At 43.0% G+C, this 26,976-nt stretch overlaps 1 protein-coding gene across 1 annotated transcript in view; it reads right to left on the reverse strand.

Annotated features, from left to right (window-relative positions):
* Nucleotides 1-1,364: 1,364 nt before the first annotated feature.
* map1ab (microtubule-associated protein 1Ab) overlaps nt 1,365-26,976 on the reverse strand; it is a 40,962-nt gene continuing 15,350 nt past the window's right edge. The window contains exons 3-7 of the mRNA XM_058074982.1: nt 18,707-18,789; nt 16,895-17,032; nt 6,935-16,643; nt 6,518-6,750; nt 1,365-5,708 (exon numbers count right to left, since the gene is read on the reverse strand). Of these exons, the coding sequence (XP_057930965.1) occupies nt 5,553-5,708; nt 6,518-6,750; nt 6,935-16,643; nt 16,895-17,032; nt 18,707-18,789 (10,319 nt within the window). The 3' untranslated portion in view covers nt 1,365-5,552. The remainder of the gene's footprint in view (nt 5,709-6,517; nt 6,751-6,934; nt 16,644-16,894; nt 17,033-18,706; nt 18,790-26,976) is intronic.

Genomic DNA, 26,976 nt, shown 5'->3' on the forward strand with positions numbered 1-26,976 from the left:
ACCGGGCACATAGTATAGACCAGGGGTCGGCAACCTTTACTATCAAAAGAGCCATTTTACCCCCTCGCTCACTGAAGAAAAATAGAATGGAGCCGCGAAACATAATTTAACAGCAGAATATAGGGGCTGCATAGCGGTCGAGTGATTAGCGCGCAGACCTCACAGCTAGGAGACCCGAGTTCAATCCCACCCTCGGCTATCTCTGTGTGGAGTTTGCATGTTCTCCCCGTGCAAGAAATGTGTAGCAACATGCTCACATCCAGAGCAAATTGCGAGTCTCCCAAGATTTTGATTGACTGCCAGATTTGGAGGGAATTTTGGGGTATCAAAGTAGTTCAGAGGAGAAAAAGCGGAGTTGATCAAGTACTCTTGCTAGTATACGGTCTCACAGAAAGTCCCATTTTTTTCAAAAGTAATTACAAAGATGCATATTTTCCTCATTTGGGTGTTAAAACAAATATTTGAGCATTGCAAAGGGAGCCACAACAAAGAGGCTGAAGAGCCACATGCGGCTCTGGAGCAGTAGGTTGCTGACCCCTGGTATAGACAAACAACCATTCATACTCACATTCATACCTATGGACAATTTGGAGTCGCCAATTAACCTAGCATGTTTTTGGAATGTGGGAGGAAACCGGAGTACCCGGAGAAAACCCACGCATACACGGGGAGAACATGCAAACTCCACACAGAGATGGCCGAGAGTGGAAAGTTGAAAGCATCTTTCTGCTCGAAAATGTTCAATCAAATTGACTTGTGCGGCAGCGCCCTCTGCTGGATTCACTGTAGCAGCACTCCTTTTGCTCTGCACACCCAGTAGCGCCATGTGCTATTAAAATGTTGAATGCTGTACCGCGAATAATGGATGTACTCCCTAAAAGGGCCAATTTTTCACACTTTAAACCTTTTGACATGCCGCTCACCTTTATGAAACATATTTTAAAATCTTTTTTACGTAGTAAAAACTAAATGCATCCAGTATTCAGTATTGTGCTTACAAAATGTGAATTGTGAGGCAGTGCCCTCTGCTGGTTTTTGTTTGTAGAACTTTATCCGCCTTCAGATAGTGCCTATACAAGTTACCATTATAAAAAAAATTACAAAAAATGTGAAGTAATAAAAATATAATCGAGAAGATGCAGGATTTTTGCAATTATATATAATTACAGTATAAAGTACAAAAAATATACTGTAAACAGTATTCAAGATCACATTCAAGTTTCACTGCCCAAAAGTGTGCATATTTATATATATTTTGAATACACTGTGCTAATAGAAAAAACATAATAACTGAATAGTAAATATGACCCTTAATTTTAATAATATATGAAATATCATGTAAAAACAAATGACACAAAAACACCTTTAGAGTTGAGGGTACTTTAATGGATGACCACCAGGCTGGTTTCCTTTTACAATAACGGAATCTGCAGCACTTCTACTTGTACCAGAGAGAAAGAGACAAGTTGAAATATCGGAAGAAGACGGCTGATATAAGTTGCCAAACAAACGTTAAACAAAGTTAAGTCAGTTATACAGCGTCATCTTGGTAACGACGTAAACAAACAGAAGCACAGCCCAGAAGAAGAGAAGGTTGGCTTTTTTTTTTTTTCCACAACTAAGCGTTTGTCAGACCTTTAAAATAGCATTAAAGTTGCGTAGTAGTACTCCCATGTTAAACAATTACATTCAGGATTCTAACTAAATAAGTAACATGCAGAAGGATTAGATGTTTTTTGTGCATGTAGAACTGCAGGTGTTGTTGTTGTTGTTGATATGTACAGGTGTGTGCACGGTACATTCATGTACGTGTTTGGACTCTGCATGTGTGTTCAAGTCATATTCAGGAAAGGTTGCAGCCAAAGTCAAGCAATGGTCCTGTCCGCCGAAAACCCAACTTGGCTCGTTAGAACAGTTCCACTAAGTCTGCTTCGATGGATCTTTTGTGTCCATGCTTTCAATGTTTACATTCATAAAAATACTTTACATCTCAGCCTGACTCTTCACTCACAGAACTATTTTCTCAGTCAACTTGAAACGTTGACAAACTTTCAAGAACGTTGTTTACTGCATTCCAGAAAATTTGGGAGATTTCAGACCACTGATAAGGTAAAGGGAGATGAAATGCCTCCTTGTGAAATCCAGGCACTGAGAGGCTTCCATCACACTCCAATGGCGGAGGTCACGCGCTAAAATACTACAGTGGAACCTGCTCATCTCGACGCCTCTCGGACTGGCTGACTGACGTTGACATAAGCAGTTATTGACATAGTGGGTGGCACTCCCACCCAAAACTAACCATTTACTTGTGTTTGTCCGGAGACATAAGGAGAATGGGCATTTTTTTTAAACCTACGGCAGTTTGTGCATATTTTTATTTCGATTCTTCACCTTCTCATATGATATTGTAGTCTGAGTATGAGTATTGTGTCTAAGCTGTGGCGTTTGCTTGCTAGTTGGAGCCAGTGCAAGAGAGAAGAAGAGTCGGAGTGCCACCTTTGTCACATTGACATGTGGAGTACGACTTATCAGTATGCGCTGCGGTGACTCCAATAAAAGGCTGATGTGTGCAAGGTGTTCCTGCCTCATCCTCATTCCACCCACGTTACAATATTTTCACTTATCTTATATAACAAATCTCTCGTTCAGTGGCTAACCTCTTAAAAAAATGAAATTGGCTAAAGAATCAGGTTGAAACCAAAATGCTTCATTTTCAAGCTTATTTTGCACTGAACAGGAAGTCACTGTGTGTGTATGTTTTAATGCTGTATAACAAGACATAGAAATGTTGTGGCTTAGCAATACGAAGGACTACCACACATGTTGACATAAACAGATTTTTTTTCATAGAATCATAGAATTACAATCCAAATTTTATTTTGACAAAAGCTACTGACAATGTATTTTGAAGTCCGATTAAGCGGGCATGTTTGATGAACACGGACCGGGACTTGATTGACTGTTCGACATACACGGGTTGTCAACTTAAGCGGTTTCCACTGTCTAAGCAGTAGTGGGTGTGGACATCTGGGGGCCATAAGCAGTAAACAACTGATGGTGGTTTAGGGACCCCCTTGTGGCTGCAACACCCTTCGGTAAAAACGTTTGATGTTAGCGTCAGTGCTTATCACGTTTGACAACCTTGTTTTGTGTTTATATTTATTTTGATTGAGATATCTCCTTGCTGGATTTTTCTGGAAAGCAGAAAAATGGGGTTGATGTTGTCATCGGATGTGTGAATCATATTCAGTGAGTTGTCATTTCAGTGTTAATTTAACAGTAAATAAAATAAATTAGCTTTAAGACATTCCCAGCAACCCATGTCAAGCATGCGGTATTAAAAAACTAAACTCCTCAGTGTACATATGTCCTATACACACACACACACACACACACATTCCAACAAGCGTTGTCTGGAACATTCATACTCATGTCAATATTAATTATACCATCTGTTGCTAGCAAGCTCAGTTATTAATATGATTATTTACATTGCAATGTCACATGTGCAGTGGGGTACATTGTTGAGGTCATCACTGTGCTTCAATACAATTAAACATCCCATGCTCCATTTCTCAAAAAGTGCATTCTAGTTTCTTCTATTAGCTTCATACAAGAATCAAACTATTCATCAGGCCACACGAGTCCATGTCTATGAATGGACTCTACTGTCTGTACATTGCTGAAATGACAAAAAGATACAATGGTTAAGAATAAAGTTGCATATATAAAAAAGCCGATGGTGTTTTGAGAAAAAAATACATGAAAGAACTTGTATATTTTAAAGGAAACATTTTTTTTAGAGAAAGAAGTCTCTTTATCATAATTTCCAGATTATAGAGCGCACCAATATGTACCAATACATATACAGGCTTCTACTGTATAAGTATTTACATCATGAAATATTTAGTACACAGAAAGACGGTACTTTTTTTGAACTTTTGATTAAATAAAGAGAACAGTGTGTGTAATATGGCTAGTTAAAAAGTAGCCCACCAGAATACTGTCACTAAATTAGCCATTTAGCTTAACCTATCCTCTTCATCACGCAGTACTCCAGCCTTTCGAAACACGTTAGCTGTCCTAACAAAGGCTTTAGTGATTCTACACTTGGTCAAACATGCGTCGGAAGTCGCTGCATAAGACTTTAAACCGTGATATTCGCTTCCACTTCACTCGTCCACATCACTACTTTCTGGAGCTGCACTCTAAGCATATTGGGAAATGTAGATTTTTGACATATATTTTGAAAAATATAAAATACGTGGATGTCACATTTGCCGAAATTACGGTAATCTCGTTCTGTCCCCCCCAAAAAGCAAATTTTCTCCAAAATATACAAGCTTTTTTGTGAAGAAAAAATGTTCTCAAAAATAAAAAACAAACTTGAAAGTACAATATACAACTTTTTTTCCTCAAACCATACCACTTTATCATAGTACCATATATATTTTTCTTTTCTTTCGTTTCTGTTTCATTCTCATTTTGCACATTTTGTTCACTGGGAAACAAGTAAAGATGAGCTTTGAAACACAGGTTGCTACATTTGCTGCACAAATGACATCAAACAACATTTGTGTTGTGTTCCAACGTCTCCACCAACAATTATTCATCGGGACTGCTCATCAAAAAGAAGCCATGCATCCAGCAGCAGAGAGGTCATCAGTGCTGAAACGTCTTCAGGATTTCACTCAGACGACACTTTATCAGGAACACCTGCCCCTTACTATTATTAATTATAATAATAACAATGAAATAGCGCCTTTGAATATACCCACCACTTTACAGTGCTATGCTTTTATGTTGAAGTGTACAGAACAGGAAGTCACTGTAAGGTTTCATCATGCTGTGTAACTTGTAACTTGTTATGTTACTGCTGACTCTTCAAGCTGCTTGGCGATCGCTAGTTAACAATACTGCAACACATGTCGACATAAACGGACGCAATTTTTATGTTGACAAAAACAGTCAGGCAACGTACACTGCCCTCCAAAAGTTTGTAGGTTTGGACTTTTGGACCGGAGTGTATGTCGACTTAAGCGTTTTTAGTACACAGCAGTTTGGGATTTGATGGTTGGTCACCATAGAAGGATTGGCAGCATAAGCGAGACCAACTTAAGCGGGTTCCACTGTAAAAGTAATAACTGTGATATAATAACAAAGATTTGATTAAGCAGGTATATAAGCAGGTATACCTAATAAAGTGAATAGTGCTTAGGTATCACTCAGGAAAGTCAAGCTCGGTTAATTGTTTTCTTTGAGATAATAGCGTATTCATCCATGTAATCATTTTTTCTTGATGAATCCTATTGTATTTAATGATGCGTATTCACTAATTTGGTCAAATATTCTGCCTAAGAGATTTTTTTTTTCTTTAATAACTTAACTTTCATCCAAATATTAGCACTTGTATCAGCATGAGAGCTAGGCATGACTGAGCATATGAGTTGGTACCGCTGTGAAGGAGCAAGGAGCAGCTGGTCAGACTCGATGATGACGAAGAGAGGAAGAGAGTTCGGAGGGTCCAGATGGGTGAGAGTTAGATGCCAGACTCAAAACTCTATCTTGCAGGCCGGGAAAGACTCGTCCTGCATGACAACGGTGCTGCTGGAGGCCAGGACCATGATGTTCAGGTCCTGCTGCCTCTCGTGGGTCTGCTGGTACCAGTCTCTGGTCACCTCTGTGTCATGAGTTGGGATCAGAGTGACCTTTCGGGCACAAGATGAGGAAGAGGAAGAATGTTTGTAAACAAAACATCTACATCAGGGGTCTCAAACTCGCGGCCCACGGGCCAAATGCGGCCCGCGAGACGCTAGTTTGAGGCCCCCACCTTGATACCAAAGTTTAATGTTGAAATGACAGCTTAAAGCTGTGTGCACACCGGACACAATTAACATGATTTTTGCCCCGCCCATACTGTTACCCTACCCTGTTACCCCGCCCTGTTTTGCTTTGGATTAGCAATGAAGCTAAAGGCTTATGACGCTGGGTACAAATAAATGCAGGAAATGATTTGGAATAATGAATAATGGAATGATCTGCTCCACGTAGAAATGTGTTTTCTAGGGGTGTCTTAATAATCCCAAATATACTCATTACTAAATAATTACATTCATTGCTGTATTTATTAATGCTGTAGGTTAAAAACATGTTATTATTGCCTATTCTCCTTATGGCCGAAATTACAAGTAAATATGCAAGAAATGGTTACTTTTGGCCTTGGTGTTGGTTACAGTGGTACCTCGGTTAAGGTCCGTTCTGGTTAACATGTTATTGGGTCAACATCCACATTTTTTTCAAAAATATTGCCTTAGCTTGCATTCACCCGCTTGTTTAGCGACCAAAATACAGTCTGGTTTGTTCACGCCGCCATCTTGAATCACGTGGCAAATATGAAATGTCGTGTTGGCGCAATGTACTGTGGGTCGCGGTGTTTGTTTTTATCAGAATTGAATGGATAGGAAAGACATACACAATAAATATATGGCCGTAATTATGTATATAGATAACTGAATACCTGCAGGTTGGAGCCCCACTGAGATTTACCCTCCAGCAGGGCGTCCAGGACTGTGCGACTGGGTTCCCCGCCACTCGGGTCATTCCCGCTCACCACATAGTACGCCGCCCGCACTCTCTTGAAAAACTCTTGGTCCACATTCTTGGCACTGCAGTGGTTGGGCACGTAGGCCAGGTCCACGTAGACTGGCGGTCCAGGAGGAACAGCCGAAGTGGCTTTCTGAGAGTTGTTTCCTGAACAGATGCGCCTGGTCAGCTTGTGTTTTTTTTTACAATAGTTAGACATTTTCCTTAAACTGCAGTGCAAGAACACAAAACTCCCTGAACTCACTAGTTTATTAAAAATCAATAATAAGTGCCTCCCAGTGTATGACAATTATTACAGAATAATGTCTGTGGGTCAAAAAATCAAACACACCTGCACTGCTCTTCACTCCATTGACAAGGCCCTTCCCAGGATTTAGGATATCACTGCGTGAACCTTGGTTCTCAGACATCTTGACCAGCTTGGAGCTCCTCTCTGGGTCCTTCCTCCTGAGGGAGGTTGATCGGGGGGAGGCCGAGTCCTTGTGGGCTTGCTTCACTGGAGTGGAGGACCTCTTCCTGACTTCTCCCTTCCGAGCAGGGGAAGACGATTTGGGTTTGGCTTTTCTGAGGCTCCTGGTGGTCTTGTGGTCTTTCCTGGGAAGTTTTTCTGTGCTACTGGCATCAAGAAGAAAAGCCTCTGGATCCACCATGCACACATCTGGATGGGGAGGTTTTGGAGATGGGTCTTTCATGGAGGTGGGAAGAGGATCATGCGTCTTCTGAGCTGCCCCGGTGATGGAGGCACGTTGGCCGCTGGAAGCTGACAATTTGTCCACAGGCAGATGTTCAGCCTCTTCGTCTGAGTCCAGGTTACCTTCTGCGGTGATGGATGGACACTCCTCTGTTCCCGGTGGAACATCGGAATCCGATTGTGAAGGCAGTGACTCGCTCACCGACGTAGGCGGGGTTTCCTCTCCAGCTAATGTTCCAGTCAGCCCATGTGACGCAGCACAAGAAAACGGATGACCAGCATCTCCGTGAGCGTGACGCTTCTGCTTGTGTGTCTTCCTTTTCACTGATCTTTGTTCGTGATCTGCATCTCTTCCTTCCTGGTTGTGGTCACTTGGGTCGTCCTCTTCGTGCTCATCACCAGAGAACTGATGTGGACTAGGATTGATGAAGGAGGGAGAGAGTTCTCCTTTACGCTGTTTATACTCATAGGAGGAGTCCACCAGAGGGGAGGGAGAGGTGGCACTGGTACTCAAATCGGATGGACGATCAGTTTTTGCTTTGCTCGATGCTTCTGTGGAAGAGGTTGCTTTTGAGGAGAACAGAGAGGCACCGTGGATGCTCGCCATCAATTCAAAGGCTTCCATTGCTTTCTCCTCTTGGTCACCGTAACCTGGTGGAGGGGCACTTGGGAAATCATCAGGCTTCTGTAGCAGCTCCCAATCAGAAATACTGCTCTTTCGTCTTGCCTCGAACCTCTCTTGTAGTTTTTCCAAAAAGCCTTCTTTTTCTTCTGGACTTTTGGATTCTCCTTCCTCCTTCGTGGAGTCTTCTTTTTCACTGGTCTTGGTCTCTGAAGGTTTTATCAGTTCAGCACTGTCTTTGCACAGCTTCTCTTTGCAAAGAGTCTTGGCTTCTTGCTGTCCTGCTGCTTCACTTATTTCCTTTTCCACTTCACTGTCAATTTTTGTATCCTCCATTTCAGCCCCAGATGTCTTCACACTTTTCTCTTTTCCTTCTTCTGCTGTGGGCAGGTCGGCGATGGCACATGAGGTATTCAAAGCACCACTATCTGAAGATCCACGTTGAGCTGTTTTCATCACTACTTCCATTTTTTGACATTCAGGGTCATACTGTAAGGGACAAAGGTCTTTGTCAGTGGCTTCAGCCCTTTGTGGAGAGACATCGAAACAAGTTTGGGATGTGTAAAACATCTCTGCCAGTTTTGAGGCGTCAGTATGTTGCAGAGGTGACATTTTGGTCTCCTCAGATTGCAAATACTCATCTGTATGTTTAGACATCACCTCCATGTACTCATCTGTCTGAAGGCCACCAGAGGCTGAGCTTAAAAACCCGCTATCAAATGATGGCACCTTTTGGGTTGACCTGCTTGATTCGCTGACAAAAGGTTTGTCCTCAAGCTGTTGACCCAAAGGGTGAGAACTTGAGAAGGGGGCTGTATCAGTGGTTGAAGATGGAGGTGCCAAAGTGGTGGATGTGAGAACCTCATCCTCCTTTTTTGTAGTCAGATCTGAACTTTTTTCTTGGGTGTCTCTTTGGTAATATTCCTCACTGCTTAGCCTAACTGGTTGGATGATAAAGTGCTGGTCCTTTTGACCTGCTTGAAGAAACTCAGAGTGACCTGTAGGTCCGCTCTGTCCGATATCAGCATAGCTTTCAGTTTGCAGAGCCAATGGATCAAATGCGGGCATGGCTGTGGATGTTGGTGGGTCAGATGGTGCTGAGCTGCTAATGAGATTGCTTGTGGGTGATGATGGACAAGGATCTTTTGTCAGAACGCTTGATTGTGAAGCTAGAGATGATTTGTCCTCATCCTTTTTCTTTGACTGCTGCAACTCAGATGAAGAAACGTCCTCAGCAAATGACAACCTTCTCTGTGTTGTTGGCTGAGGAGGAAGAAGATTGTTGTCTTTAACTTCCATTGTTTGGGTAACCAAACAAAAGCTTGTAACTTCACCTTCACTCTTGGTGTCAGAAAGTGTACTCATATCAGCAGGGGTTGCTGTGGTGTCACCAGATGCTGGTTTTTTACTTGTGTCCTGCTTTGACATCCCAGAGGCTTCATTATCTGAGGCACCATCGGGTGAAACTTTGGACGGAATCTCTTCTTTAAGGAAGCTCGCTTCAGGCGACATTTTGTTTGAGTCCTCAGACAAAGTTACAGTCACGTTATCATCCGGCCTACTCCTGCAGGTTTCCTTTTCAGACTGTTCTCTGGCTCCCTTTTCCATATCAACATCGCTCGAATCATCTTCCTCGTCATCCTCATCTTCATCATCATCATCAACGTTGAAATCTTCACCCTCTACAAGTAATCTTGTACCTATAAGGCTTTCTTTGCCTTTGGGAAACTCTAACACAGATTGACTAATGTCTGAAGCACGAATGTTGTCATCTATCGGTTGTCCCATACAAGAGGAAGCTGAGCCTGTGCTTGATCTGTTTGCTTGGTCTTCTCTAGCGGAGCATGAAGCACCTTGAAGCAAAGAGTCTTTTTCGGCTGGTGACTGTCGATCCGATGGAGAGTCTTCCTGGTCAGAGAACTCCATCCTGTCTTTCAGGAACTCAGCAGATTTTTCTTTCTCTTTTTTTTCAATGTCCTTTTCTTGTCCTGTCGGAGCAGCAGAGGCATCATCACCAACAAGTGAGAATTCTATTCTTGACGGCGCCCCCGTGGAATGAGTAGCAGCACCAAATAGGGTCTCATCCCTTTCACCTATTTGAAAAGCTCCAGAAGCTCCTTCCTTCACATCCTCCTTCTCTTTCTCTGATTTTTCTGGTTTGTCCGCTTTGGGACTATAAGACTCTTGGGTGATTTTATTGTCTTGTATGCTTATGGCTGAAACGTTATTTCCAGCAGGAGACATGTCTGGTTTTTCCTCTCTTACGCTCTCTTCTTCTTGCCCTTTCTCTCTGTCTTCACGGTTTGGGGAGGCACATCGGTGGCTTTCAGTCTGGGGGCTGTCGTCAACGCCACTTAAATACACAGGTTCTTTTTTGAAATGATTTTCTGGCACGAACATGGCTGCCTCTGTTTGACTCGCTCTCCTGTTATCATCCATGCTGATCTCGGAGGTATGACCTGGAAACACATCAGTCTCCTCTCTGGTGTCAGGATCTGTAGAGATGGGCTTCTCATACGGTTCATACTTGGATGCAGCAAATGATTTGTTTTCATCTTGAAGTTCAGTTTCATCAGTGGTGTCCTTGTTGGCACCTTTTTCAGTGGGGCCGCTGTCATCGGAGTCTTTATCCAGCAGGAAGTATGAACAAGGCTGGGAAAAGCCTGGGGAAGCCACCTCCCGTTCTCCTTCCATCTCCCGCTCTGCCTCTTTAACGGGTTTATCCTCTTGCACCGGCTTAACAATGGACTCTGAACTTCTTTGAGGCTGGACTGTGGCTGGGCTCTCGGTGCTTTTTATTTCAGTGCTGGATATTGCTGACAATACAGGTTTTACCTCAGTCAAGCTGGAGTCCTGTTGTGTCTTTGAGTCGGATACATGGAAGGATGGCTCTTGTTTTGGAGTACAAGTTGTGTCACTAGTAAAAGATGGCTCTGGGGGGGCCATTGGTGCAGGCGTGGATACAGTTTCCGCAGCATCTGCAGAAGGAATTAATTCTTCGGTTAAAATATCTTTAATGTCTTCGTCCAATGAAGGCTCTTGCATTGTAAGTGTCGGTATGACTATTATGGTTTGTTTGGGTGTGGTCTCTTTAATTTCATCACTTGACTGGAATGTTTCTGGTTTTCTCGGCTCCACTGACAAAGGTCTAGAGCCCATACAAATATACTCCTCCTCTTCATCTTCCCTGTCTTCTTCTGAGGACTGAACCTGGAAGTCGGACTTTGAACCCAACACGGCTTCTGTGAATGCGGTTTGTGGAGATTGTTTGGAGGTTTTGTCAAGGTCCTTCTCTTGTAACTCCTCTCGCTCCCATTTCTCTACTTTGGCTTCAGATTGTTCTTTCTCACTGACGTCTTCAACCTTCATGTCAGACAAAGAACTTTCCTTCATCTTTTCTGTCTCTTCTGCCTCACAAGTCATCTCTTTCTCTTGTTCCTTCTCCATCTTCTTTTCCTTATTCAGTTCGGCAATACAAGAATCATCTTTTTCTTTCTCCTTTTTCTCACTTGTGCTGATAACGGTTTTAGCTCCGTCGTCAAACTGGAGGGACTGACAAATGTCAGGATGAGTTTCTTGTTGGTCTTTACTTGATTTGACTTCTGTTAATTCTTGCAGTTTTTCCACCAGGGCATCCTCCTCTCTGGGAGATGCAGTCAGTTTGTGAGAGGTTTCTTCAAGCATCTTCTTTGTATCCATGTCTCCTTCCATGGTTTGGGCTACGGAATGAACAACCTTATCATCTGTCTTAACATCAGCCTCCAAAGTAGAATCATGCTTCACTATAACCTGTTGGGTGCTACATGGGGAATCGGATTCCTTCTTCGAATCATGTTTGTCTCCACTCGGACACAGTCCAGACTCTCCCTTGTTATCACCTTCAATGACTACATCCTTCACTTTCTCATTAAGGTCATCAGCTTGCACCTTTATCTCTTTTACATTCTCCATATGCTCTACAACGTTGTCCTTTTCGGTTTTGGTGTCAACTTCACTTAACGTTTTAGTCGCTGGGATTTTAACCTCTAAGCCACTAACAGCACTCTTTTCCCGCTTTTCATCCTCCGTAGTTTGGACACAGGTAACATCAACGTCCTTTTGCATCTCCTCTTCCTCTTTCTCTGGTACATCACACACAACACCAGAGCCATCAGTCTTTTCTTCAGTTTCTTCACCTTCAAGCTTCATCTGTTTAGTTCCATCCTTCTGTGTCTCTTTAGCTTGTTCCTCTGTGACCTTTTCTTCCAAATCAACGCTCTTGTCCACTATGGTTTGTTTTACATCAAAAGAATCTTTGCATTCCTCCTCTGCAGTGGATTTGGTACATATTCCCTCTCTTTCTTCTACCATAGATCCGATGGCAACCCTTTGATCCAAAGGTGTCACTTCTTTCTCCCTGGATGGCTGGACAGTGAAGGTGTCCACCTTATCGTCAGCCTTTTCCATGACTTGAACAGTATCTTGCACGGTGTCGGCCATGCAGACTTTATCTTCATAAAGGGCCTCTTCTGTCTCTTTGATATCCTTTTCTAATAACGATTGTTGTGACTTTGCTAGTACGGCTGACAATTGATCACCTTTCAACTGAATGTCTTCCTCCGTCTCCTTATCTTTTGCTTTGGCAGTAATGTGGTCAACGGGCGATGATGCGGCCGTGCAAACGCTGTCTTCTTTGGTGAGTTGAGTAAACTTTACGATGCTGTCCTGTTTTTCATCCTCACAAGGGTCCGTGAGAGATGTATGCTCTTCTGGCTCTTTCTCCAGAAATGTGCTGTGGACACTTTCAATCTGCTTTTCTTCAGGTTTTGCCGCCATGAAGTCAAACGTTCCCTCCTCGTCTTTCTCCTCCCGTGTCATTATTTTACTCCCAGTTTCTGTCTTCGTAGCTTCACTTGTGTCTTTGAGGTCAGAGTCTTCATCTCTGACGTGCTTTTCCTCAGAAGGAATGATTTCTTCTTTCACAAGTTCAGCTACAAGGCTTGTATCCTTTGCCTGTTCTTTAACATCACCTTTCATGGCACCATCAGGTGGTTTAACATTGGAAGTCTTAGCATCTTCATCGCACTCTTGATCTGTGACGGCTTTCACAGCGCAAACATCTTCCTGGAGTGCAGATTCAGATTTCTGGTCATCTTTCAGTTCTTGCAATACAGACGCACCATGTTTATTGTCCTCTTTGTCTTTTGGTTCAACTGCAAGAGTGGTTGTAACTTCAGCACTATCTTCACCTTGATCATCTTTCTTCTTATCTTCATCATCATCAAGAAAATCGGGCTCCTCGACAGGTAGAACCTCCTTCAAGTCCTCGCCAAATGTTTCATCCTGCTTTGAGTCTTTTTGAACTACTTCTTTGTGCTTGAGGGTTTGGTCTTCAGGCATCGGGAGTTCCAAATCTGCGAATGCTCCAACTGATGAATGACGAAGAGGAGAATGAGTGGCGCTAGGTGGGCCGGATTGTGTCGGGGAGGCCATTTTCACAGTGATGTCATCAGGACTGAAACAACGTTCCTCACTCTCTGATGTTACAGAGTCCGAACCAAACGGCCTGGTAGGAATAACTGATGAAACACCGATCGGGGCCACCACATCTCCACTCTCCTCCTCAGTTTGGAAGTGGATTGGTTTGTCCTCCTCAAGAGATTTGGAAAGAAGAGATGAAGAGTCGGAATGCTTTTCAGCATCTTTGTCTTGTCCCGTCGTTGTCTGTGATGAAGCATAGCCTTCTTGAAGTTTTTCTAGTGAGATATCTACATTAGGTGTTTGATCTTCCTCTTCTTCCTCGTCGTCGTCATCATGGCAAACAGGAACCTTGACAGCCATCTTTGTTTCTTCAAGAGGAAGCTGTAAGTCAGCAGAAGGGGACTTCTCTTCAAGAGACGACGGTGAAAGCGTTCCAGATGAGAGAAGCTCTTTCTCTCGGGTGGCATCAGTCGATCTGATTTTGAGCGGTTCTTCAGGTGCGACGGTGGATGCAACGGACTGGTCTTCGGCAATAGAAGTGGGGAGCGAGGACAGTTTGTCATACTCTGTGATGGACGTTGCAGAGGACACATGCTCTTCTTCCGCGAGAGGGGCAGTGAAGATGTTGGTGAACATTGATAGTTGCTCCTGCACACCCGGGATGGAAGCTTTCCCAGTCATGGCTGTAGCTTGCATCTCCCTCACGCCCGGAATGTTTACAAATGAGCCAGTTTGCTCCGGAACCGAGACGTCATACATGCAGACGTCATACTGAAGGTGTGGTATCTTCTCCTCGGCTTCCTCGTGAATTTCCTCATCAGAAATGGTTTGTTCTGTCTCAGAGTAGCCTGGAATGGTCTCGTCTTGGATATAGGAGATGGGCTCTACGACCCCCTGAGCAACTGTGGTTATGGGAGCTGTTTCCCCTCCCATGTGTGAAAGGTAGCCATCTTCTTCCTCCTCTTCTTCATGTTTGGCTGTGGTCAAGGTGTCCATTTGGCTCTCACCGACCACTGGCTCTTCTGCCACGCCTTCGCTGCTGAGCTCTTCATCTGCTATCACGTCAAGATCTTCCACCTCCTCCAGTTCAGCCTTTTCTACTGGCTCTTCGTCCTCTTCCTCCTCTTTTGCTGAGAGCGGTACTCTTTTCTCTACTTCTTCAGTTTCATCTTTTAAGTCCATACCATCGTGCTCCTTCATTTGGAATTCATCTTCTTCTTCTCCAATACCCATATCCTCCTCTTCCTCACTCTTTGCCTCGGCAGTTGCGGCCTCTTCTTCGTCATCCTCCTCATCCTGGGATGCAGCTCCCTCATCTTCAAACTGTTCTGTCTCTTCTGTGTCTTTGCTATCATCATATTTGGCATCTCCACCATCCTTCAGTGGAACCGGTAGATCCTCATCAGGAGACTCTACCGTTAGGCGTTCAGTGTCTGGTGCCTCTGGCTCCTCTTGGGTAAGGCTTTGAGCAGGCTTCTGCAAAGTCACGCCATCACCGAGATCAGCTACAGCTTCAGTTTTGGTCAGGTCAAAGTCCTCTGTGAGATCTTCAGGTGCAGAGGGAAGAAATGTGCCTGTGTTACATTCTGGCTCCAGTTGAATGCTTTCGGTTCTGTTTTCTTTTCCTTCAGTCTTTGGTTCCTCTGGCTTTGGTTCAGATGCTTCAGCCTTCACTGCTTTTGTTTTTACAGTCTTTGTTTTACTTGACACTTTAGCTTTGTGTAATGTCTTTCGGACTTCTGGCGTGAGAGGTTTGAGGTCAGGCTTTGCTATTTTTCTCAGTTCAGGTTTTGATGTCTCTTTCTTTTTGTCCTCTTTGGACCTCCCATCTTTCTTTTCGTCTTTTTTGGAAGACTCATCTTTCTTTATTTTCTTGATCTCCTTTTTCTCCTTGTCTTTTTTCTCATCCATCTTTGACACCCTTTCCTTGGAGTGTTTTTTCAAGGATTTTTCTTTCAGAAGTTTCTTCTTCTCTGGCATGTCCGTTTTAGATTTGATGGTTTTGATAGGCTTTTTGGGATCTTTTTTCACAGATACGCTTTCTTTCACCGGTAGACTCTTTGTCTCTGTACCGACGACCACATCATCTTGTCCTTCTGGTTTTTCCTTATTGAACTTTGCGGTGGTCTTTGGGGAAGATTTAAGGCTCTCTTTGCTGTCGGTCCTTTGTTTTAACTTGCTCTGTTTTACAATGGATGGAGGAGCTCCTGAAGCAATGTCTTTTTGTGTAGCTACAGGATAACGCAAAAAGTCAAGGTGCTTTAACCTTTCCAGGCCTTCCAGGATCTTGTTTTGGGGTGCGTTTCCTGGAAAGAGAACTCTGACAATCTTTTCTGTCGGGTTTGCCGGAAGCCAGACAACTAAGGCAGTAACGGATGTCAGGTAGGGCACAGATATTTCTCCTTCTTTTCCACTTGGCAACACAATTCCAGTTTTGGCCTTGCTGTTGCCAGCCCACCTTTGCATGAGGAACTGCATCTCTTTGCTTTCCTTGACAGGGTTGAGAACGTACATATCCAGCCTGCCCACTCCCATCTTGTGGAACAGGGTAATGGGTTCAATGGTGTTGCTGACGACTCGAAAGAGAGGCTCTGGCTTCAGTCCCAGTTTGTTAAGATACTGCAACGTCAAAGAGGCCTCTTCGATGCTTCGTTTCACTTTAAGGTTGGATTCGGGCATGCGTAACTTCTCTGGTACGTTGAAAAACACCACTCCGAGTTCTGGTGAGATCAGGTTCTTGATCCAAGCACCATAGTTGGTAGAACCTTGAGATTTCTCCTCGTCCTGTTCCGCTATCTTCCTCTGCAGGATACCGTTGATCCCTGGGAGATTGTCGGCACCAATGTGTGTGAGCAAAATGGAGTCGATGCGGTCCAGGTGACGGACGAGCTTCCAGAAGCAGGATTTCCGCTCGGAGCCTCCGTCCACTAAGATGTTGAAGCCGTTTACGGCAAAGAGCGCAGAGTCTCCACGTCCGCCGGGAAAGATGTAGCAGCATGGTTTGGACAGTTTCAGGAAGCCGCCCGATGTTGGTGGCTCCAGTAGGTCGAAAGGTGAAGGAACATCAACCGTTGCAGAGATGTACTCCGTGAACTCAGTGACCCCCTCCATCTTGGGGACGACAATCTCAGGGTTTAGTTTGTAATGGAGGAACTCTCGCAGGATCTGCTGCTGCTGTCCCAAGGAGCTCCAGCCCACCTCCCCCTGGCAGGACACAGTAAGTGTAGCCTGCTGCTTGGGGATTGATGGGCCAAGTAGTTCACTGACCTGCACCAAGAACAAACCAAGAACTGTAAGCTTCCATAAGCAGCCATACAAAAAGCATGTTGACTCTCAGGCAGACCATGAAGCAACAGAACCATGTCGGGTTTTGGTGTTGATTACGTCTATAAGGACTTCCAATAAGCACTATACTGGTCACAATTCTCTTACTTAAAGCAGCTCATGGGTTGGTTTTAGGATGCATGGATCCATCACATTAATGTGTGGAACAGTGGGACAGGAAAGATGTGACTCACCCCAGGATCAGCAATAATACTCGCAAAGGTCTTGTAGGTGAACACCCCTGTTTGAAGAAGAAGGCCACCGTGATCCGAGCTATGACCACTCAAGATCAGAAGCTTGTGTCCCGCCGAATCAGTGATGAGATATTGGATCTGAGAGACACACAAACACACACAGACAGAGCACCATTCAGGCGAATGCACGTCCATTGTGTCAAAATTCAGTCATCATTTCATTTTCTACCGCTTTTTCCTCACGAGGGTCGTGGGGGGTGCTGGAGCCTATCCCAGCTGTATTCGGGCGAGAGGCGGGGTACACCTTGGACTGGTCACCAGCCAATCACATATAGACAAACAACCATTCACACTCACATTCATACCTATGGACAATTTGGAGTCACCAATTAACCTAGCATGTTTTTGGAATGTGGGAGGAAACCGGAGTACCCGGAGAAAACCCACGCATGCACGGGGAGAACATGCAAACTCCACACAGAGATGGCCGAGGGTGGAATTGAACCCTGGTCTCCTAGCTGTAATCACTCAACCGCTGTGCCGCCCTCAAAATTGACATGATTTAGAAAATGATTTCCTGCATATTGCATATATAGTCAGTGAGCTATTAACTCACATAGGTATTTGGTACTCAAATTTCAAAGTTTCAAATTTCAATATTCAAATTTAGACTCCCTGAGACTACTTACATCCACCTGGTTGGGGAGATGGTGGCAGCCATCCAACACTTGCACTCAACACAGACGTCATAACGTCATCAAAACAAAATAGGTCGTTATTTACAGTAATTTCCAGACTGTAGATCGTGCCAATATATAAGCTGCGCCTACTAAATTTAAAGATTTGTACATATATGGGTCGATAAACCCCAGATTTCTACATCGTAACATGAGATATTTAGTAAACAGAAAGATTTTTTCGAACTTTTGATTAAATGAATCATTTTTGTTCTGAGTGGTTAGTGCGCAGGCCCCACAGCTAGGAGACCCCAGTTCAATTCCACTTTCGGCCATCTCTGTGTGGAGTTTGCATGTACTCCAAATTGTCCATATATATGAATGTGAGTGTGAATGGTTGTTTGTCTATATGTGCCCTGTGATTGGCTGGCGACCAGTCCAGGGTGTACCCCGCCTCTCGCCCCAAGACAGCTGGGATAGGCTCCAGCAACCCCTGCGACCCTCGTGAGGAAAAAGCGGTAAAAAATGAATGAATGAATGAATGTACATATATGGGTCGATAAACCCCAGATTTCTACGTCGTAACATGAGATATTTAGTAAACAGAAAGATTTTTTTGAACTTTTGATTAAATGAATTATTTTTGTTCTGAGTGGTTAGTGCGCAGGCCCCACAGCTAGGAGACCCCAGTTCCATTCCACTTTCAGCCATCTCTGTATGGAGTTTGCATGTATTTTTGATAATCTGAAGACTAGAATGGGTGCACGGTGACAGAGTGGTTTGAGCGCAGACCTCACAGCTAGGAGACCAGGGTTCAATTCCACCCTTGGTCATCTCTGTGTGGAGTTTGCATATTCTCCCCGTGCATGCGTGGGTTTTCTCCAGGTACTCCGGTTTCCTCCCACATTCCAAAAACATGCTAGGTTAATTGGCGACTCCAAATTGTCCATAGGTATGAATGTGAGTGTGAATGGTTGTTTGTCTATATGTGCCCTGTGATTGGCTGGGCACCAGTCCAGGGTGTACCCCACCTCTCGCCCGAAGACAGCTGGTATAGGCTCCAGCACCCCAACGACCCTCGTTAAGTGGTAGAAAATGAATGAATGTCCTGATTCTGTGACTGAATGACGCTTACCTCTGATGTGACGGTGTCTTGTGAAGGGTTGACAAGCACCACCGTCTCTAGCACATCACTTCTGTAGTAAAGAGTCCTTTGTCCTACACACACAAAAAAAAACATTTAAACATAAAAAAACATCATCACATCTGACTCCAGGCTGCTCGAGGAATCGCTCAGCATTTTCGGACCACATAATGTCATCCGAACCTCAAACCTGCGGCTTTGTGTTTCTTTATTCAGGCCAATCACTAACTAGAGACAAGCAACCCACTTCATCTTGCAGCAACGCACAAATAGAAGTTGGAAATAGGTCACTGGAGTCTGTTGGGTATTGAAACCTAAATATCTCAACCATGATCTTCCTAACATCATCAACTCCTGCCCAACGATAACTTAAGGTAAGCATCAACATTCGTTCCATGTACTGTACATCTACAAAAAAAGGTGAGTACACAAGTCCAAAATTCCCTCATTCCACACAGAGGTGATGACAAGCTTCCAAATCATCTTTGTGTCAGCACAGATGGAGTTCCTATTATTAGAGAGGTCTCTAAAATTAGGAGCACCATCGTATTCATCAGCACTTGCCCTTTTATGAGCTCATTTGTTTTATTGCCTCTAAATGGCGCTTTAATGTACCACTGTTGAAACCCCCCCCAACATTTTTACATGTTTATATCATCATCATTCATTAATTCATTCATTTTCTACCGCTTTTCCTCACAAGGGTCGCAGTGGTGCTGGAGCCTATCCCAGCTGTCTTCGGGCGAGAGGCGGGGTACACCCTGGACTGGTCGCCAGCCAATCACAGGGCACATATAGACAAACATCTTTATCATTCATTCATTTTCTACCACTTTTCCTCATGAGGGTCGCGGGGGGTGCTGGAGCCTATCCCAGCTGTCTTCGGGCGTAAGGCGGGGTACACCCTGGACTGGTCGCCAGCCAATCACAGGGCACATATAGACAAACATCTTTATCATGTTTCATATAAATATCTTGAATGATGGGCAAAATTCAAAAATGTTCATTTTTTTGTAAACGTCCTTTGCCATCCATCCCCAAATGTTCTCAATTGGATTTAGATCAAGGGAACACACAGGATGGTCCTAAAGGGTGAGGTTGTTCCTATGGAAGAAGTCCTTGTCAGGCGGGCATTTGGAACTGCAGTGTTGTTCTATTGAAAATGCCATCATTACCACACCGAACACGGCCTTCAGTTTTCGAGTGAAAACTGAAGGCCCCCTGAAACATCTCTACATGCTGCTGTTTGGCGCCCCCGCCATTGTGCCATGTGGAAAACATCTCAGGTGGGATTTCCTTGTCATGCCAGTAACAAGACTCAGGGTTGTAAACATTTGATGGATAGCATTTGGATGGATTTGATGGATATTTCACATACACAATAAATTGCTCACCCAAAAAGTTCGAGTTTGTTCCTTTTGCATTTTGAAACTTTACTTAGAACCTCCTTAGAACAGTGCAAAATGTAAATTCCAGCTCTTTTTAAATAGGTCTTTGGTAAAGTCTTTGGTAAACTGTTGCATGTTGAGCACATATATTATATTTTTACATTAGAAATGTGTTTAAAGCCAACATTGGCAATAAATCAGTTGATGATTTATTTTATAATGACTCCTCAAATCTGAGGAGTCATTTGGGAGCCGAAAGAGTCAGCTCTTTTTAGGAAGCCAAAAAAAGCAGTTCCCATCACTACCTCCCACTGTCAATGCGGCCACCAGGAAGAACTCACTGTTTCTGCTCTTTATTCCACAGCTGACCTGCTTCTTATAAATATCCACACGTGAACTCCCTAAATGAGAGCGCTCTGGTTCAAGGAGACTAACATTGCTCTGTTCCAGATAGCGTGTTCCACATTTAGATGACCATGACGGGGGCAGAATGGGAAGACAACAGGTGAAAAATGTCAAAACATTCCATACTTTCATGCATTTTGTAGTGGAGACTAAAGGAAAACTGCAGTTTCGTGGAATTTTCCTTAAGCGAAACAAGACCACATGTCTTTTTCTTTTGTGCATGTATGAGAAAAACAGCTAACATTCATTCATTCATTCATTTTCTACCGCTTATCCTCATGAGGGTCGCAGGCGTGCTGGAGCCTATCCCAGCTATCTTCGAACCAGAGGCGGGGTACACCCTGGAGTGGTCGCCAAGGCACATATAGACAAATAACATGTGTGAGCTAATCAATGCACATAATGGGACACACCTATATCCACTATAAAGCTCTTAAAAAAACCCTTCAAAAAACGTTTTACTTTTTACTATTTACATAACTGACCTGTATATAAACCAACCGTAACATACAGTAACCTTGTTGTTCTAGCAGCTAACACAAAGAACAATATTTCCGGTGTAGTGACGCACCGCCCCACGCCACTACCAAGATGTAGTGGGCTCACTCTAAAACAATTCAATGTAGGACATTAATCTGTATGGACTATTTTGAAATTTGCATCCCTGCAGGGTTTGCAGAAACACTCGACACGCTGCTGTTGTTGATGGAAGTGGCATGGAAAGAAGTTCTGGTAATGTTAAAAATGATGAAGTATTGCATGTTATAATGAATATACCTAATGGTGTGTGCATGGTCACAGCATGTATATAAAACAAACATTGATCATTGTTTTGATTTTGTCATCCATCCATCCATCAATCAGGGATTGTGTTTAAATCAACTGAACTGAAGTTAGTTAATTAGGCGGCAAGGTAATGAAGCTCACCTTTATAAACGCGTCATCTTAATGGAGGCAAACATTATTAGCTTGGTCTTAATCTCATTTCATTGATGTGAGCTCATTGATTCCCTAGATTTTCTGAGCACACACAAAGGAGAGAAAGTAATGCGTAAGTGGGCTGGAAAATTAAAAGGGAACCTGAAGCCTTCCAAACTAATGGTTGTCAATGAGCACAAAGCAATATAATATTTAGAAAAAAAAGTTATTTCTTTGATCGTGAACACAATTACCCCTGAAAGTTTGTAAAAGAATCATGCGCGAGAAAAGGCCGCCATTGTCACTCCGGCCAGCAGCAGGATGTTGGCCAAGTGTGAGGGGTGCACAACATGCCAACTATGACATCATTTAGCTCCTAAAAAGTCCTGAAGGAGGAGCTGAATGCGCACACACGCACACACACACAGTGTACAAGCTGCCAAAACATCCGCATCACAATGTGTGATTGCAACTCTTTCAGGCAAACATTCCCCACACGGTTTCCCAGCAGCACAAATACACAAAATGTGTATTGACGACAACACACTCGTTTTGCTGCAGTCATACATGACCTGATCAAAATCTTAAGACCAGTTGAAAGATTGCTAGACTTGACCTTTTGCACATTTGGATCTTAATGAGATTTTAAGTAGAGCTACATTATGCAAAAGCAAGGGGGGGGGGGGGGGGGTGACAAAAAGCACATTGAAAAAGTCCATTCATCCATTTTCTATGCCACATACTCCACACAGAACTTCAACTTCAAGATTTTGATCAGGTCTGTATTTGGCAGCAGTCCAAAGTCATCAAAATTGTGACACACCTATGGAAAAAAGTACCTTTTCATTCCCCCATGCTTCTGGTCTTTAAAGACAGATATCCATCAAGTCTTGGGCCCCTGGTATCCTGACTAACTTCTGTATTGTCCCGCGAACACGCAGCATTCCTCTCATGTATGTGTTTTGGACATTTGCATAAGTGTTTTTTGCAATTGGAGCATTTTCTTTTGCATTTGTTTGTATTTCAGACAAAATTTTCCTTGAACAGGCCCTAGGTATTGGAGGTGTACATAAGCAATCTCGCATGCTAAACTGTAGTGGTATATCTTGATAAGAAGGAGTACTGAACGTCTGCATATTTTCTGAGGGGGTGGCACATTTTCATATGGTGGATGTCAGCAACACACTGGCGACCTCTCATTCATCACAGTGACACAGTCCAGACAGGAAGAGGGGGTCGGACACGTGCATTTATTAAAAGAGCAGTCATCCTGACCTTCCCTCTCACAATGATTCATTCAATATGTCAAGGTTGGAAAAACAGAAGAAAAAGTCCTGTTCCGCCATAGTGGGGGACAGCTGAAAAGAAATTTTAAAAAATCCATGGAGACATGGTAGGCTGTCAAATTGGCTACAGAGCGATTAGTAGGCAACTTGTTTGGAGCTCCCTGAGGTGAGAGGCCCTCAGGGATTGACTCTTTTCAAAGTGCTGCAAAAGACAACAAACTGATGGGCCAGTCTGCAGAATGAGCCACTCTCACTTACACACACGGATGCAGGATTATTAGACGCAGTGTTTACTACTGTACAAGGCAAGGCAAGTTTATTTGTAGAGCACAAATTGTACACAAGATAATTCAAAGTGCTTTACAGAAAAGAATACTAAAATCACTTCTGAAAATCATTCCATAAAAATAATTCCATAAAATTCCATGAAACATTCGGTAAAACCAAAAAAAATTAATAAAATGGAGAGTGCAGATAAATTACTTAATAACTAGATGATGCAATGTCAGCAGACATTGCGTGTGAATTCTGAAAAACTAACGTGAAACGCTTTGAAAAGGTGCAAAAATCAAAATTTTTAACGAAACACAGGAGTAGGGTTGGGCGAAAGACCGATATTTTATAAATATAATATTATAGTTTTTGTGCCATACCGACCCCTTAAGCAAGTGTGCAGCTATGGATGTTCATCTTGTTATGTTTGTAGCTTGTCGCTTGCGTCATTGTTGACACTCAGGAGCACTGTTAGCTTTGCGCACCCCTTTGCTACGGTGAATAATCAGATATCTCCGCGGAGATATCGAGGTGGAGAGGCTGCATAGCAGGAGTGAACTGCGAAAAAGACGATATAAAGGTTGCTATAGAAAGACAGTATCAACCATGTTTACCATCTATCATCATGGGGAACGTCAATGGCGCTAACCCAGCTGCAGAGACTACCATGAGTGCTACCATCAGTTACCATCAGGCTATTTTTATCAAAGATTCTTTACATTTTAATAAAACGTTGCACACATATTTGGCTTTGATTTCGGCCCAAATTCAGTATGTACAAAAAATCGTATCTTAATGCCCTACACATATTCGGAAGCGGAAACTGGACTGAAACACTGTGGGAATCAGAATAAGAAAAGGTTTTATTGCCAGGTATAATCAAACACATACTAGGAATTTGTTTTGGTGAGTAGGTGCAGACACATCTATTAAAAAAGAATGAAAAATACAAAATATACAGAATATACAGTATAAATATATGTACACAGTCTGTTTTTTGTTTGTTATTCCGGAAGTGCAGTCTGATTGTTTTCCTAAGAGTCCAAACTGGGCGTTAATGTAATGCATATAGTGAAAGTATACGCTAAAATGTAGAATTAAAGTGAAAGTAGGAGTAAAACGGTAGTTTGAGATCAAATCAGGAATTGAACCAACCATCTCGGGGTCTGGATCCAAGCATGGTTGCAGCTGCGCTATACAACTTTTACTACTTTGTTAAAATTTGGGTAGCAGTAGGGTGTGCCAAATAAGTCTGGTGTGATGTCCCATCATTTTTTTGCGCTACTGCTGTTCAAACACTCATTCCATGTACATGTATTTAATTTTTTTGTCATTCTATGTACACACAGTAAGTAAATACACATAATATTCCCATACCAATGGTTCCCCTAGCATCATATTACTACACAGTAGAGCTTCCCTAAACCCCCTAACACCTATAACCCTCCATGGTCCTACTAAAAACAAACTGCTTCGATGGGAGTCAACATGGAGTCAATTGAGACAAAGTGAAAAGAGGACAAAGGACTCGGATTATCCTCAATCCCTTTATTTAGAGCGCAGCTCTAATTGCACTGCAACAGCAACACGTCATTTTGTTGCCACTGAACCTAAAGGTGGTTGTGAACAACAGCCTCGGTTATAGATTTCGTAATAATCAATGAATGACCACGAACAGCACTGACCCAAAACTTGTGAGCAAAGCCCGGCAAAAAGATGTGTTTTCATTCTGCCTGCCAACGGAAAAACAACATTTCATTCCAACGATGCACATACAACTTCCCTAGCTGGCAGCATCACTCTGCAAACAACTTCCTGTTTCCTCTCCCTCCCCTCGTGTTGCGGCGTCCAAGTGTTGCCCCAGTGGGACCAGCTTGTCAATGAATCAAAACGGATATTGCCTCCATACGCTGTTACCCATCTGCTGCATATCCATGTATCGGTCTCTCACTTGCGTAGGCTCTCGCCTTCTTGCTTTGTGGTCTAGCCATACTGCTCTGAAAAAAGCTGCATAATGATATCGCCTTGCAGGCCCAGGCTCAGAGCCACTAACGTTTGGCCTACGAGTTACATGATGCTATGTTGAAAATCCTGCAGAAAACAAGGGAGTCTCATCTCAGCAGGGGTGGAAGGGTGCATGGCGGATTGTCTTTCATTATGATAACATTGTAGATGTCGCACTCCGGGACTGCATTGTACCAGACCACCACATCCATTGTTGTTGCTATTCCCTTTCACTGGACATACGTATATATATACGTATATATATCCTATGTATATCCTTTTCACATATGATCATGTTATATTCTGCAGCATTCACTATGCAGTTTGCCGAAAGGCAAGGACAAGTTGTTTTTTTTGTCCCATTAAGGTCAAACACACATACACATCTGACTTTTTAACACACTAATATGTCACACATCGTAAAAATAATTCCCAAGAAGTGAACCACTAGGTTGTCACCAATTCTGTTTAATCATATCTTGATGCAAATGAGGCAACATTTGTGTTTTGTCTTGGCTCATCCTATTATAATATTTATAGTATTTATTTTTATTGTATTTAAGAAATATTTTTTATTGAAATTGTGTTTAGACTTTTAACTAAACATTATTTTTTTTATTGACAATGTAAAAAATAAACATGCTAGAGATCCATGTTTTTAAGACAGGCTCTTTTAATATTTTAATAACAATTTCTAACAATTAACTGTTAGCTAACTTCCCTGAATGAAGGTCATTTTGACAATGCTCATGCCATTAGTATAATCCCACCCCCCGCCAAAGGAGGAAAACCAGGACAGGAATGTTGTATGCCAATGACTGGGCTGCCAAAAGAAGCACTTTTAACTTGCTGCTATTTCAACCGCAGCCATTTTGTAAATAAACTTCCAACAAACAGCAGTGAGGCTTGTGTGTTTATGTACACTCCAGCGTAAGGCCGTCACACAGTGTGACATTTCAACATTACGTCTTATCTGAACTGTGCAGGTATATGCAAATTGTCACCCCCTCCCTCCCACCCCCACTCTCCTCCATTGTAGAAAGTGATGCTGCTGGTGGAAGTTGCCATCAAAAAGAAAGTTTGCTTGTGGAAGTCTGCTCCCACTAACACCTGCAATGGGGAGATAATGACAACTGGGAAACAAATATGTGTGTACTTCTAAGACCTATGCTAGAAAAATGCTAAATAAATGCCAAGAAGCCTTAAAAATGACCATTTTTGATCATCTAAAGACTAGAATGGGTGCACGGTGACCGAGTGGTTAAAACTCAGGTATGCCACATAGGTATGAATGTGAGTGTGAATGGTTGTTTGTATATATATGTGCCCTGTGATTGGCTGGCGACCAGTCCAGGTTGTACCCCGCTTCTCGCCTGAAGACAGCTGGGATAGGCTCCAGCATATCCGCGACCCTCGTGAAGAAAATGGTATAGAATATGGATAGATGAATAAACCCTACAATATGCCTCTCAAACATGTTTTAAATTCAGTTTTCCACACCAAGAAGAGGCATACAAAACGCATTTACACATCATGTCTTTTCAAACCATCTTCCTGCTGGAAAATGTTGAGTGAATTAACTTGTTTGTGATTCATCTGCAGTAGGGCTGCAGCGATAGAATATTTTAGTCACCGAGTATTCCACTTCAAATTTTGTCGATTAATTGAGCAATCGGAAAAACGAGCAAAAAAAAAATTTTTGCTCGTCCATTCTTAAATGGAAATTGTTCATCGTATAACTGGTGGTTATTTTTACGGCTATATATACACTATATGCAATTTGACTGCATGCTTTGCTGAGCTTTGGTGACTTTATTATGTGTGTGTTGAGTGTTTGTATTTTGTTCATTGTTACGTTAATTCATGCTAGCGCACTGCCTGTCACGCACGCATCGAACAGCTATCATATTCAGCTATCATGTTATCATATTCTCTCCACAAATGTCTGTATTTGTTTTGTGCTTTTAATTTGATGTTGTTGGACGCT

This window comes from Doryrhamphus excisus, chromosome 6 (genome assembly GCF_030265055.1).
Source record: "Doryrhamphus excisus isolate RoL2022-K1 chromosome 6, RoL_Dexc_1.0, whole genome shotgun sequence".
Lineage (NCBI taxonomy): Eukaryota > Metazoa > Chordata > Actinopteri > Syngnathiformes > Syngnathidae > Doryrhamphus > Doryrhamphus excisus.